The 15,517-nt window shown below is 42.8% G+C and overlaps 1 protein-coding gene across 1 annotated transcript; it reads left to right on the top strand.

The window, feature by feature from the left end:
- The first annotated feature begins 13,245 nt into the window (after positions 1-13,245).
- On the top strand, positions 13,246-15,302 carry CYTL1 (cytokine like 1). Its single transcript, XM_009961525.2, has 4 exons — positions 13,246-13,392; positions 13,500-13,544; positions 14,930-15,058; positions 15,219-15,302. The coding sequence occupies exons 1-4, from the start codon at positions 13,249-13,251 to the stop codon at positions 15,300-15,302; spliced, it is 402 nt and encodes a 133-aa protein (XP_009959827.1). The 5' UTR covers positions 13,246-13,248.
- The last annotated feature ends 215 nt before the right edge of the window (positions 15,303-15,517 follow it).

Genomic DNA, 15,517 nt, shown 5'->3' with positions numbered 1-15,517 from the left:
CTTGAGCTCACTGGCATGAGGTGCTGTGATCCTCACGGGTTTTGCTTGGGCAGCAGAGGGGGAACACCCATCATTGGGGCTGGTTGCAGAGGCATCTCTCATGATTTGGCCTCATGTTTGCTCATCCAAGCTGACTGCATCCAGCCCACAATTCCCTGTTTTTTCCTTCCTGTGGTCAGAACCTACGAAATAAATACAGTTAAATAAATAAAAATCTCAGTAAATAAATATTTAATAAATAAAGAAGATAGATACATAAATAAATGCATTAAATAAATAAAGCTAAAAGAAGAAAACACTAGACTGTCATTCAGTTTAAGATCAGCTCTGGCCTATTAATAGCTCCATTTCAGGGCTGAAGCCATGTCCTAAGTAAGGGTCAGATTCTGATAGTTGTAATCACGTTACTGTATCTGTGGTCCTGTTTCTGTTGCTGACTGCCAAGGGGATTGCAAGAACAAAAGAGATCTTGACTTTTCTCATAGCTCTATCTTCAGTGAGCAAAAAGAAAAGAATGGATAAAAAAATAAACATACATCTATGTCTTCTCTTATCTCCTGTCTTGCACGATTTTTCCTCCATAGTCACATGCTGGATACTTGTGTTGCAGCAAATTCTGGCTTATGACAATTGCTACTGCCCATATCTGTCTCACACATGAGAAAAACAAGTGCTAGATATGCATTTTTTTTACCATTTTTTTGTTTTAAGCTCTGACATGGCCAGAAGATATAGGGTTGTCCTTGGGCAGTGCTGTCTGTGTTTGGAAATGCTTATATTGGTCCACAGTCCCAGCTGGTAAAAACAAAGAAAAATTTGAAAAACACAATTGAACATGCCCTGAAGCTCAGACTCTAGGCCCAGTACTGTTTTGGTTTCTGTTCAAGGTTTGAGTTCTTCTAATACAGTGCCTGTGCGTGCGTATACGTGTGTGTGGTTTGGCTTAAATATTTCCTGGAGGAATGTGTCCTCGCAGCTAAACAAAATACTTCCCTGGGGGCAGCTTGTGCTTTACAGTTGCTGCAGCACAGAGAGAAAATCAGATTTTACAAAGACAGAAATGGAGTACATCCTGCCAAGGTATAAGAAAAGCTTCATGCCTGACATCGTTAATGGTCAAATTATAACATCAAAAAAATAATATTTTACTCCAGTGCATTTAGATCAAGAGCCTTGAAACCTTGCCTGTCTCTTTGGGAAAAAGAGAGGGAGATAAATACATGAAAATAATCAATATTTTCTAGCTATAAAAGGACTACGACCAGGCACCTTCCCCAAACAGCTCTTTAAACATATTCCACATGCTTTGTAAGTCTCTTTTCTCCCGAGGCTTGGTCTGTTAACAAAGAGGTGTACTAAATACAGATGGACAAAAAGATCAGCTCAGAGCTTTTCGTCTGCTTGCAAATGTTGATTCCTCTACAGGGCTACTCAGGCCTGACAGGGTCTCTCTCAATGAGGATTCAGCATCCTCAGAGAGCAGCAAATAAATTTACCCTTTCATAGCAAGTTCAACACTTGATAGCAAGGCTTAGAAAATGCATCTCACTAAGGATTTTATTTTGTTCCTACTCCTATCAAAGTACAAATATAAACAGAGCTGGTCTATTGGCGTCAAGAACCGACACACTCTGTTTGGAAACGTAACCCTTCTTTGATAAGTATGTGTAAAGCAGAATCAAAGAGTCTGCTTTGATCACTTTGATACTTTCCTGAATGTTGTTCGGTTTCTTTGACTCTATTCTCTCCATTTCTCTTTGGTGTCAGAGGGAAAATGGTGTGGACAATGCTATCATTCTCCGCCTGGCACATTGTCTTATTGCAGAAGCTCATGTACCTAAATTATGCAATAGGAAGAATTGAAAGTGTGTCTTTTTGACGTGAACAAAGTTGATGCCAACCTTTTTTGTTAGTGTACAATTAATGAATAAAGTGGGTTGATATTCTGAGTGCAGTTCATAGTGTGGCAGCTGCTGTGCTGCCTGTACATATGCTTTTAGTATTCCCCAGGAGGAAACCCAGCCTTTCTGAGGGCGCCACGTAGCTGCATAGTAGTGCTTGCACAGCGGTTTTAATGCTGTATTCAGACTAGGTTTCAGTGGGGCAGCTGTACTTCTCTGGCCAGTGCACTACCACATCCTTCTCTGGGCTGGACTCCAAGGCCTCCAGGCTCTATTTCAGGCAGCTGTGGGCTCTCTCCTACAAAGCCATGGACCATTGCTCTATGCCTCTGCAGCTTCAGTTCTCCTATTGGTCAAAGCAATGGCTACTGGTCAGCAGTCAAGGCAGTACCCGATCCAAAGGGCAGCACAGAAGGAGAGTTTCCAGGTTGTCTGGGCTCTGCAGTCCTTGTGCACCTAGATTTCTATTTCTTTGAGTCACTGGCATGTATGTGCATAGAGAGGCTGTCTACAGGACCACCTCCCTTTCCACCCCTATTACAGAAATTCCCAGTAACATGTATGGGAAAATGGGCTGTGAATAAAGGAGGCTGCAATGGGGCTGGAGTGCCCTGAGCCAGAGTTGACAGACGACTTTGCCAGGAGAGCAGGACAAAGACCCAGCTGTTGGAAAAGTAACTGGGGTGACAAGGAAAGGGAAGTAGAAGGGAAAAATGCCCACATTGTCCCATCTCTCCCATTCACTGAATATACTCGCTGTTCTATCTGCACCCCATGCAGTCTGAATTCATCCTCCTCAGCCATCAGTGACCAAAAGTGTACGTAATATGCCAGATGAGCAGATTCTTGCTTTTACACCAGTGTCAACACCTCCTTGTCCTTGCTGGCTGTAACTCCTCTGAAACACCCTAAGATTACATTCACCTTTTTCATGACAATTCTTATTAGTGGCTAATATTTATCCTATAACTAACGAGAAATATGTAGTAATAAACTTAGGGCCTTTTTTTGCGTCTATCATTGCCGTATAATAAGGTCTCGCATTACAGTAGAAATTCTATGGAAAAACTTGTAGCCAAAACCATCCTATTATTGGATTTAATTATTGCCATTAATCCAGTCTCTAGTGATTTTTATTTGTTTCTTTAGGCTATTCCTATCTTCTATGTTGATATTGGCTCCTCAACTTTTGTTTTAAGTTATGTCAGTGGAAGCGTGTACGGTAACACTTGTCATGATGATAGATTGTGATTAATATAGTTAAGATAATGCTTCAGATGTGTGTCTTTGTGTTACCAGGAAGTCATTATTGCACACAAACTGCTTGGTTATAAGGTAGATGATGAATATAGTAACTCTGGATAATTTAAGGTGAAGAGACAGGGTTTTCCTTTAGTATTTACCCAAGATTACTGAGGAACTGGGCAGCCTCTTTTCCTCTTTTTCCTCTTTTCCACATGCTTTTACCCTTTTTGGGCTATTTATTTGAGGAACAATGTTTTAACAAAGAACATTTAAATTGCCTCTGTAAACTTTAGCATGACTTTTACTCTTGTATACTCTATATATATGTATATCAGAAGGACACTTTACATTTCAAAAGCAACACGCTCCTCAGTTTTTTGAAGACGGCTTCTTGTTTCAAGAGAGCTTCTCATTTGCAAGGCTAGCCTCAGCTCTCAGCAAGAGAGATCACTGCAGTGACTCACTAGCTCTCATTGCTGATAAGATTGCTTTTTGCCCCAAATGCAGTTTGCCTGGTTTTCAGCTTGGGAAACTTCTTTAAATTCACCAGTGACTTTGCCAGCTAGACAACGACAGCATCAGAGTGCGAATCACACCATTTCAATGGGCTGATTGTGAAATAAATATGAACAGGAACAGCAGGGGGTGGCTTTTCTTTAGCAGTCACAGTTTCCTTTTCACTATATGCCCTTAAAATGCCCAGGCAGCCTATTAGTGGAGGAGAAGATTGATAGAATTGCATTTACATTTTAAATCAAGCCAAATTCTCACTTCCCCAGCCACAACCCTTCTAAAACATCAAACAAACAAACAAATAAACCAAAACAAAACAAGAAAAGCTGCAGCCAAATAGAAAGCAGGAAAATAAATGTTCATTTGATTAGTCTTCTGATGGAAATTAGCTTAATGGTCCAAAATTAAAAGTACAGACGTTAAAGACTTTGGCTTGTTCCACACATGAAAGGCATAATGCTGCAACTGGGGTAACACTTCACTCAAAATATTTGTCTTCGTGCCATCCCTCAGTGCTTTCCTCAGTACATTACCCAGATGTAATATTGTCTCAGTTTTGTGTCATTATTTCTCTTTGTTTCGGGAATAACTATAAGGGTAAACCAAAACTTTATAAAACCATGAAAGTAAGTAGACAAACTGCTGCTGAGAAAGTCCCCCAAGCCACCCTTGGATTTGACTCGCCTTTCACCCAGCTGGTGAAACAGGAACACCCATCCCTCCCCTGGCAGCGGCTGTCCTGGGCACCCATGCCAAGGTGGGCTGTGTTAACACACTGCTGGGCACTCACTGGGAAGCCACCGGAGAACCAGCCATGCAGGCAGGAGAGGCCCATTGAACACCTCATCCCCGTAGATGTTCTCAAAACTACCTGTTGAACACTGCCTACACATAGCCAGAAGGATGGGGGGCAACACTGCCTCTGCTCTGCCTCTGCTGGGAAGGCAGGACAACCTCTTGGTGTAGACAAGACCCTGCTGCAAGCTACACTCTTATTGCCGTAGAGAGCTATCAACTGTACCATGCAGCTACATTTCACATATCTTCAAGCAATTCTTTTCATAGTCATCCAATTTAAAAAAATATGAACTAAAACCACACTTGTAGGGACACTTAGTCATCTGGGACTTCATTACATGTGGTTCAGAAACAGAAGGAGATTTTTTTTTTTCTTTTTTCTTTTTATCAAAAGGATTTAAAACAGAAAAGTTGTACTGAAGAATGAAATTCAGGTTTAAATGACAATTACATCGGAAAGAGTCTGGTATTGACATCAGTTTCTGACATGTTGAAATATTTTTTTCTTCTTTGTTTCAAGGCAAGTTGACAGAACAAAAATATAATTATGAAGTTTATTGATTTTCTTAAACAAAAGGAAACTCCTTTTATTTTCATCACTTCTGGATTTTACCCGGTAGAGCAGGTCATCAACTATTGCACCTATTTTATAAGTTTTTGTTCGGTAGAAGAGTATTTACCCCTATACTTGTCACATCATTTGGTTTTAGGCATTGGCAAAACGGCTTTGAACCTATGTTCTGTCTCCAACAGACGGGACTCCAAAAGGTAATGCTTTCTGTGAGAAACAAGAAATAATGCATCTAATTTACTCTTGCTTTGACTTCAGGGCTTTTGTGCTACTAATGCCAATGAACTGAACACAAGTTTTAACCTGCAGGAGTCTGCGACTTGTGTCATTGATTTCCGTGATGGCAGGATTTCTTCCGCTATGCTTAAATATAAAGCGTGAGAAGCAGTGTACAGAAAAGAAAGTATAACTACGGAGATGTGATGTATTATATGGACCCGTACTTCACCTTCTCAGACAGCGGAGATGAGAATTTATTTTACCTTTTGGTTGTGCTATCCTGCTGGAAGAACTGTTGTTTGTATCTAGAAATAGACACAGCAACATAAGCTTTGACGTTTGCAGGTTTCTAGGCAAGAGTAAACAGAAAACTGAGCCTGCTAGCATGCTAAGCAGCTACTAAAAAGCTCCTGTGCATGCTGTAGCTCAGCAGAGAAGTCTCTTTGGATTCCTGTTTGGCTTGGACTGGTTGCTATACAGAGCTGCACTTTCAGTCTCATCCATTTATTTTCTTTTAGTGACATAATACTTCTGAAAGGTGTGGGAATACCAGTCCTCAAAAATTAAGTCCCTCATCTTGCAGATTAACCACAGCACAGACATGAGCTCCTTGGAGGGACAACTGAGAGCAGATAGCTCAGACCTTGCATTTTTTCAGCCCTTGAATTCCCCAGTGGGCTTGTATTGGGGACAAATTTAGTAGATGTATACATTTATTTGTATTACTTCCGATACATTCCTTGCTGGCTGACATTGTTTTTCATCACAAGTGTAATAAGAGAGGGTGGGAAGCTGACCAGCCATGCTAGGACCTGGAGCTATCTGCCACATTTGCATATGCATGTGAAAGACAGAGGGAAACGAGGCAAGGGGCGGGGGCAGGAAAGCATGAATAACTTGCATTTACTGCTGAGCACTTGTCTAAATCTGAACAAGGCTCTCTCCTCAAAACCCTGCTATTGAGGCCCTGACTTCAGTGTATGTACCAGAGAATGGTATTACCTTAAGATAACACACACGTGAGTGGTCTCAAAGCCCATATTGCACCACAGACAAGGCGCTTGTGTGCTGCCAGGAGGAAAGAAGGCAGCTGTACCCATGCCCAGCCTGGAAGCCAGGTTGAAAGCACTGCTGTTATTTCGTCGGAGACGTCTGTGAGTTACTCCGAGGTAAAATTCCCTTTTTCTTAGCAAGGCAGTGAAGTCTTAAGACTCTAAATCCTGCATTACTTGAATCAATAAGCCTTGCAGTCACTGAAAAGAGTATCACTGACAGGGCTAAAACCACGTAATTTCCCGTCTCCTGGGTGTTGATGGCTGCGTTCCCACAGCATCTGTGGGAAATACCATTATCCCCGTTACACAGACAGCAGTCAAGACACAGACGAGCCGGGCTGTGTCTGCACTGCAGCAACAGACACTGGTGTGTCCGGACATCTCTGAGCCATCCCAAGCACCGCCATCAGGCTGAGCCACTTATACCCCAGGGGATCCAGGGGCCTGTTGCCCCAGCCTCTGCCCTGCTGCAAAGGCAGGTTGGACATACCACCTGCAGAGATGGCTGGTAAGCACAGCCAGTGTCAATGAGTCAGCCACTGGTCCAAGGCAGCACAAGGAAATTATTCCTATTCCCCACCCCTGCTGGGCTGTCCTGTCTATGTCCTGGACCACAGGACTCCCCATTTCCATACATCTTCCCACAGGGAAAGTGCCCAGCACCAGGTACATGCTAGAAAGACCTCCAGATTTCAGAACATCTCGTTTCTTTTTCTGACCCAGATGGTTTAGCTGTTTCTATAACCATTTTATCCAAGAACAGGCTTTTGAGCAGTAACATCTGTTTCCTCCATATGTATGCAAATTTTTTAAAATAACAACAGCAGTGTAGAAAAAAGAAGCCTGTAACACTGAGTAAGCAAAGAGGACTTTTGCTTAACTCTCATGGGTAAATAGCATTGCAACACCAGCCTGGCAACAGCCCTGAGGTCCTGCCTGCCTTATCCATTGCCCACAGCTTGGCCAAGCCATGCAGATCGCTAGCAGACACTTATTGCTAGTATGAAAGAGAAAAGGAGACACCTTGGATTATCCCAGCTTCAAATGCAGGCATACTGTGTTGACGCACCCAGCTTCCCTTCCGTATCATGGCAGCTGGCAGCATTGTGCACCAGCACCCATGAGACACAGGGCAATGTATAAGGCTTCACAACCCCTATCCCAAAATTCAATGCTGATGTCTACAAATGGTTCAAAGAAGTGCACTGTTGCACGGTGAGGAATAACATTACAGATAAGACCTTAATTAAAACACCAGGGTTTCCAAAAAGCCTTGTGCTGGGATCGAAGCTTGCAGGGCAGTTCAGCCCTGCTCTGAAGCAAGAAGTGTCACCTTTGCCACAACAGCCAGCTGATTCATGGGGCTTTGAATTGCTTCTTAAATACACAGGGCTTTCTCTGTGAAGCACCATTTTACTTTTCTTTTCCTCTTTTTCCATATACTCAGATGCTCATTTCATGAGGTGTCTCATGGCAGCCCCAACTATTTTAAAATAAACATTTTCATTTAAAAAGTGGATTTTGGTATTAGGAAGTGAGCAACTTGAAAGGGCTTTTGTCAAAAGTTGGTGGCGGCCCTGGTAGACTGTTCAAACATGGGAGGAATTTCTGCCTGCATAGTGAGTCCTTTGACTTTTAGAAAAATATTATTGTTTGAGTTTTCACTAACTTGGAAGCAAAAAAACATAGCTCAATTTAAAAAAAAAAAAATACACAGTTATGTCATGATAGGCTTCTAAGTTTCTGCTCAGCCCGTGTGTCTGCTTTTGCTATGGAATATTCCTTTTAAAAGAGTAAATAAATGCACTGTAAATAACAGTTGGGGCTATAGTGACCTCATCAGCCTCAAGAGTTGATGCAAAACTCAGAGAGCATGTGTCCTGAGCCCTCGGAACTCTCATATGCTCACTAAATTGAGGAGTATGGTAAAGATGTCTCTGTGGTGGAGATGTCTATGTCATGACGACCATCACAAATGTGGTGGTACCAATTGTCTCCTGCTGTGCTCTCTTCTAATGCAAGCCTGAGTGTAGTCCCAAAGACTAGAAGGGCTGTAAATAGCAGCTTTTCCATAGAGGCAATCTTTAAGCAAGTTTTGACCCTAAAATATTTTTATCCTTGCCCCTTCTCCTCCTGTAGTTCTAAAGACTAGTACCATGTACATTTTTAATACTGCCTCTAAGAAGCTATTAGCGTTTGTGAAGAACAGCTTGTGACTCCCTGTTAAAGACTTTCTCTGCTCAAGGCAGGCTGTGCACCAGAATTAATAAGTGGCTTTGTATAAGTGACTGGATAAAAAGTCACTGAAAAGAGAGTCTGGACTTTCAAGGGCTTTGAGAGCTCTGTATCTGGTCAGAGTTGTGCCAGGTGCCTTAGACTGAAAAGACACCCAGTGCCTGGTATCACTAGCAAGTTCTGCTGAAGTCATCAGTGAGCTTCTTAGAGAAAAAGAAATTATTTTCTCATATCTGGACCATAAATTGAATGTACTCAGAGCTCAAGGATGATCTTGCTGATGAGCTACAAATAGAAAATAACTGAGAAGAGAGTATCTGTCTTTTTTGAACTGAGTTGCATATTCTGCATGCTGAGACGTGCACAAGTGCTGATGAGCTGGTAGACATTGGAAAATACCCATCTGGGTCAGAGCCAACTGTGTATGCAACCTGGCCCAGGGAGGTGAAGATTTAGGTGAGGAACTTAAACTCTGGCCTTTCTTTTTTTTCAAAAAAAAAAAAAAAATCCCTTTCTTCCTAATATTTCTGAGGGTACATTATTTTTTTAACTATTTGTGTAGACATCCATCACAGGTGGCTTTCCTTGAGTTAGTTTGTATGAGATCAAAGAGAAACCACAAGGCTGGAATACTACAGCTGAGCAAAAACTTCAGAACAAAATTGATCCATCAATTTTGCACCTTCACAAAATAGAGAGTAATATCTTTTTCATTTGGTTCAATGCTTTGGTGAGGCCTTCATCCAGCCTTTGCTTTGCACTCTGGGCCAAGAAGAGCTTGGTCACTCAGCAAGTCATTGCATTTCCATGTTCTGAAGAAGAAACTCTGTAGGTGGATCGTTTCCCATGCTTGTCATGGGCAAAACATCTCTGCAAGTGTGTGGGGCTGAGCAAATCTCACCTCTTAGGACAAGAGTCATGGGTATGCAGGCTGAAAGTGTGAGGCCAGGCAGACTTCAAGAGCAAATGCATGAACAGCAGGTGGCAGTCCTTTCCTCCTCCTTCCCTTTGTCACTACCTGAAAATATGGCCATCCAACCCAACACACTACACCTTCATAACTGAGAAAGAAATGAATTCTACGTCTCTCACTTTTGGGGCAAAAATCATAAACCCTCAATGGTGTGCAAATCCTGGGCTTTTCCTCCTCTGGGTGTCTTCTTGGAGGGCTGCAATAGGTGGCATTCAGCGCTTATGCCAGGATCCCTCAGATGCGACCATTTGGTGAGGCTTCTATGGCATGGGGCTTTCACCCCAACTTGGGAGACAGGTTGTCGTGTTAGGCTATAGGAAGCTACATACTCGCTTCTCTGGCCCTAGGCAACCAATGTATAGCTAAGTTCATTATGTAATTCCAAACCAGTGCCGGCACCTTTAGCACTATCCCATCCTAAAGAGAGAGATTTTTAAATAGCTTTCAGCTGCCTGAATATGGCCAGGACACAGGACTTGGAGAGTTGTTCTCTGGTGTTTTCGCTCCAGACAAAGAGTGTCCATGAGGCCACATTTGTCACAGTCACTTTGACATAGAATCATAGAATGGTTTGGGTTGGAATGAACTTACCTTCAAGATTATCTAGTTCCAACCCCTCTGCAGGTGGGTGTTGGTCCCATGGGCAGGGACACCTTCTATTAGATCAGGTTGCTCAAAGCTCCATCCAACCTGGCCTGGAACACTGCCAGGGAGGGGGCAGCCACAGCTTCTCCGGGCAACTTGTTCCAGTGTCTCACCACCCTCACAGGAAAGAATTTCTTCCTAATATCTAATCTAAATCTACTCTCTTCCAGTTTGAATCCATTACCCCTCATCCTATCACTACACTTACTATAGAGTCCCTCCTCATCTTTCCTATAGGCCCCGTTAAGTACTGGAAGGCCACTGTAAGGTCTCCCCAGAGCTCTTCTGGCAGAGCAACTACATTTTAACAGCTTGCCAAATGAGGATGTGATAGAAGGATAATATTTCACTCCAACCCTCAGCTATTCTTTACATGAATGAGATGGTGATTAAGAGTCTTTTTCTTCACCAGCAAGGCTCACAGTAAGAGCTATCCTTTCCTTGGACATGCACTAGGTAGCTGTGTTTAGATCGACGATCCAGCTGTTTGGAGTCTTATCAGAAGGTTTCCTGTCTTCCTCTGGCCTCTTCATTCACTTGTCTAGGCAAATCCCTTTCCTGAAACTAAGACCCAGAAGCCCATTCGCCAAGGCCAGTCCTAAATTCCCTGCAACCGGGACTTCTTGTTCCTCTCTGGGCATCTACCACATTAATCATCATCAGCGCACGATGTTACTAAACCAATGTTCTTTATGAAAGCAAAGAAATGTGTATCAAGACAGTAGTATGCAGCTCTTTTTCCCTGTTTCCTCCAGGTGTTTTGGTGGTTTTAAGTCAGATTTCTCTGCAACATATAGAATGCTTCTTTTTCCTTAGTTTTCAAGACTCTGATTTTCTCTCTAAAATGGCTGGTGGGAAGTCTTTTTGGTTTATAGGTGTTAAGTCATTTCCCCTTCTCCCACCTTCAGACTAACCTTCCTGGTCTACTGTAATGCCAGAGGATTGCAGTACTTGATCAGATACTTCACTATTTTGGTTAATACTTAGCTAGAATCTGAATTTGAAAGTTGGTGTGAGGGTTTTTTTTGTGGGAGGGGATAACTTGTGAAATAACCAGTTCTTCGTTCAAGGGTACCTCCATTTTACAGGACAATTAATATGTAAGAACAACATATGTTCAGCCTCAGGCCTGCATCCCAGCATCTGGATTTCTCAGCTCCATCTGGCTTCTAATAAATGAACAGAGCCTCATAAATTCAACTCAGAAAGCAAACTAGTTTTTGTACATTTATGACAGCCATATAGAGATGTATTCATCCTGTTCAAGACCACAAATATGTAAATACACAGGTATCCCCAAGCAGCCATAACAAGCAGTATTGTTTTGATTAAGAAATTGTGAGCATCTGCATAGGTTAAAAGAGAAAATGATACTAAACCTCAGAGGTTTCCTTTATAGTGGTAACCTTTCAGACCTGTTAAGGATGATAAGCAAGTCTGATTGGTACTGCCAACATATGACACCAGTCCTGGAAGGATTTCTCTCTGTCTGCAGATTATGTAGTTCCCACAACTGTACATTATGTTCTCAATTGTATTGGGTTTGTGTGTTAAGGTTTTGGTAGTGGGAGGACTACAGGCATGGCTTCTGTGAGAAGCTGCTAGAAGCTTCACCTACATCTGAGCTAATGCCAGCCATCTCCTAGACAGACCCACTGCTGGCCAAGGCCAAGACCATCAGCAACGGTGGTAGCACCTCTGTGATACCATATTTGAGAAAGGGAAGAAGTTGCTGCGCAGGAGCAACTGCAGCTGGAGAGAGGAGTGAGAATATGTGAGAGAAAAACTCTGCAGACACCAAGGTCAGTGAAGAAGGAGGTGCTCCAGGCACCGGAGCAGAGATTCCACTGCAACCTGTGGTGAAGACCATGGTGAAGCAGGCTGTCCCCCTGCAGCCCGTGTATTTAACAGTGGAGCAAATATCCACCTGCAGCCCGTAGAGGACCCCATACCAGAGCAGGTGGATGCTCGAAGGGGGCTGTGACCCTGTGGGAAGACCATGCTGGAGCAGGCTTCTGGCAGGACCTGTGGACCCATGGAGAGACAGGAGCCCATGCCAGAGCAGGTTTGCTGACAGGACTTGTGACCCTATGGGGGACCCACATTGGAGCAGTCTGTTCCTGAAAGACTGCACCGTGTGGAAAGGACCCATACTAGAGCAGTTCATGAAGAACTGTAGCCTGTGGGAAGGACTCACATTGGAGAAGTTCATGGAGGACTGTCTCCCGTGGGAGGGACCCCGTGCTGGAGCTGGGGAAGAGTGTGAGGAGTCCTCCCCTGAGGAGGAAGGAGCAAAGGAGCCTCAGAAACAGCGTGTGGTGAACTGACCACAACCCCCATTCCCTGTCCTCCTGCGCTGCTGTTGGGGGAGGAGGTAGAGAAAATCAGGAGTGAAGTTAAGCCTGGGAAGAACAGAGGGGTGGGGGCGAAGGTGGTTTTAAGATTTGGGTTTATTTCTCATTATCCTACTCTTATTTGACTGGTAATAACTTAAACTAATTTCCTCAAGTCAAGTCTGTTTTGCCTGTGACGGTAATTGCTGAGTGATCTCCCTGTCCTTACCTCGACCCTTGAGCCTTCCATTATATTTTCTCTCCCCTGTCCATCTGAGGAGAGGGACTGATAGAGCAGCTTTGGTGAGCACCTGGGTCCAGCCAGGGTCAATCCACCACCACATTAAGAAAGAGGCATATGTGCCAAAGCACATACGGGATCAGTGCCTATGACACTTTGATAACCCTGTGCTGTTTCTTACACATATTTCTGTTTCTTGAGATGCTCACTGGGTTGTTTTCTTTCTGGAATTAAAAGGGCCAGTAGTGTTTGTTTTTGTTACCTTCATTCCCTCCTTTTTCTGCTCCAGGCAGCAAAGCTCTAGCAGTTCTGCCTCATAGGTTGGCAGGAAATTTTAAACGGCAGCAAGCTGCTGCTCGGACCACCCCCAGACTTTTTTTCCTTCCCATTGATGCAGGAGACTATTTAATTGGGGTTGACTTGTCAAACTTACTTGTTGATGCTTACCAGTAGCTGCCTAACCACTAACAGTGATTTTTTTTTTCTTCTCTTCCTCATCCTTTGGACAAGCTCCCCACAATGAAGATGCTGCTGAGCCTGATTGCTTTGCTCTCTGCTGTCTTGTTAGCCAGCACAGCCCCTCCAACTTGCTACTCAAGGGTGTTGTCTCTGAGCAAAGAAATCACAGAGTCCTTTAAGGAGTTACAGACCTCCAAAGCTGTGGTGAGTCTACCTAAAAACTGCTCCTGCGAAGACACTGAAGATTGCTTGCTTTTGATGCAAGTTTCTCTCAAAACAAAATTGCAATGTGTCTTTCCTCATTCCTGCAGGACTCGTGTGTGGAGATGTTGCCCAGGCTGTACTTGGACATACATGTAAGTTTTCACCTTTCTTATCTCAGCTTCTCGCTTAGCTCTGCAGTAAAAGTAGATAATGAAAACAGAATAACTCTTAAGATTGTACCCCAGAAGAGTGGTTTGAAATGAATTTTTAAAAGCTTAATTAACTAGAGAGGTGAGTGACCAAAAAAAAATCTCATTTTCAACCTTATTAAGATCCTTATGGAGCTTCTGAGATTTTACTTGTTTAAAAATTCAAAAATGAGGAAATCAATATTTTGAAGTGATAACCATTTTTATGTTACTAATTTATTGCGACAGAGCCTTTTTAGAAGTTCAAAAATGTGCAACAAAGCTTTGAATAACAGTTTTAAAGAAGAAATTCAGAATAAACTTTCTTGACTTAATAAATCTGCTTCATTTTATATCATGAGTGGCTTCTGGCACTGCAGTTTTAATAAAAAGAGGTACAGGAACACCCTGCTGGCTTTTCCTGTTTTAAATAGCCACTTGTTGAATCCAGAAAGAAAAAGTATGCCTGAGGATATAGAAGTGCGATACTGAGAAAAACCAGCCATAGTCATCTCCTAGCAAAGACAAAACAGCCTCCTGCACATATAGTTTATGTCATAGCTTTATGCCCTGGGATATTTGACATATTTTGCTTCTGTTCCCAGTGCTCCACTGAGTAACTAAAAAGTAGGAAGTATCTGGAAAAAAAGAGATGTCTGACACATTTTGCCAGAGGCAACTACAGCATAAACGTTGCAAGTCAGGACCCTCTAGATCCCAATTCCACAGTTGCCAGTGCCTCACTTCATTGCAAAAACTAAGCAATGTGAGTCCAGTGCCTCAGTTTCCCTTACTTTAAACCAACAGCTTGGATATTTGTTCACCTGCTTCACAAGGACATAGTGAAATTCATCTTGACTGTGCTTTATTTCGATAATGCAAAGTCTGAGGCAAAAACTACTCTGAAAAAAATTTTGCCTGGTGCTCACAGTATTGCCTGTTGTATAGGAACAGAGGACCCATGTCTGTGAGATTTTAGTAATCTGTTCACGAGCTAAATCAGGTGTTCTCTTAAAAGTGAGACAGTGCACTTATTCTGTAGGTATCTCCACTTACTACAGGACCAGATTTGATTGTATTGGCCCTTGTGCCTCCTAAAGTATGTGAGAAATAAGCTGGTAGACAAAACTGTGTCTATGCACTTTTCCAAGCACTTATTTGAACCAAACACCTTTCTTATGAAATGTCAACGGTGAATTTTCCTAACTAAAGCTTACATAGATTACACATTCATAGAGGCAGGAATTCAAGGTTCCCATAGAGGCAGTAAGAATTTTGTAAAAGATGGATAAAAAACGTAAATCTGTGTTTGTGCAGGGTTACACATACTTCTTTTGCATGCTTTGCAGAATTACTGTGTGTTGGCAAAACTCCGTGAATTTGTGGCCTACCCCAGATGTGAGAGAGTGCTTGAAGTGAGTGAGCTGAAGGAAAAAGCTCGGAGCCTGTACACCATCATGATCTCCTACTGTAGAAGGGTAGGTCAAGATGCACCAACAGGGACATAGTCTCTGCTTTTTCTCTGTCTCCACCCTGTCCCCTGACCAGCAAAACTGGATCAGGGCTTGAGCTTCTCAACATTGTGCTATCTTCTGCCTTTCTCCTTATAAATGTTAGCCTTGTCTTTTGTTTCTTCAGGATTTAGTGTTCCTCACTGATGACTGCAGCGCTCTGGAAAATCCTATTCTGCCTCCGATTGAGCCTTCCATCACTGACAGCTAAAAGGGAGTCTACCCAGAAGTTGTACCTGGAAAATTTGCAAGGAGACCAAGAGTCAAAATGCATGTATGCAGTCAACCACAACACTAACAATTAAGATCTTTTTCAAGCACACTAGCAATACTCTCTCAGACCTACCCATTTTTCTCTGCCTTGGCAGGAAATGATCTGCATGCCTTACATACCTACTGAGCTGCTAGAGAAACTATGGTTAGAAA

Source organism: Leptosomus discolor, chromosome 4 (assembly GCF_034619465.1).
Source record: "Leptosomus discolor isolate bLepDis1 chromosome 4, bLepDis1.hap2, whole genome shotgun sequence".
Taxonomy (NCBI): Eukaryota; Metazoa; Chordata; class Aves; order Leptosomiformes; family Leptosomidae; genus Leptosomus; species Leptosomus discolor.
The sequence above is the reverse complement of the archived record's forward strand: the minus strand, read 5'-3'. Positions and strand labels throughout refer to the sequence as shown.

Coding starts and splice junctions, on each gene's coding strand:
- CYTL1 (XM_009961525.2), top strand. CDS start 13,249: ATGAAGATGCTGCTGAGCCTGATTGCTTTGCTCTCTGCTGTCTTGTTA. Junction 13,545..14,929: donor GGCTGTACTTGGACATACAT/GTAAGTTTTCAC, acceptor CATGCTTTGCAG/AATTACTGTGTGTTGGCAAA. Junction 15,059..15,218: donor TGATCTCCTACTGTAGAAGG/GTAGGTCAAGAT, acceptor TTGTTTCTTCAG/GATTTAGTGTTCCTCACTGA.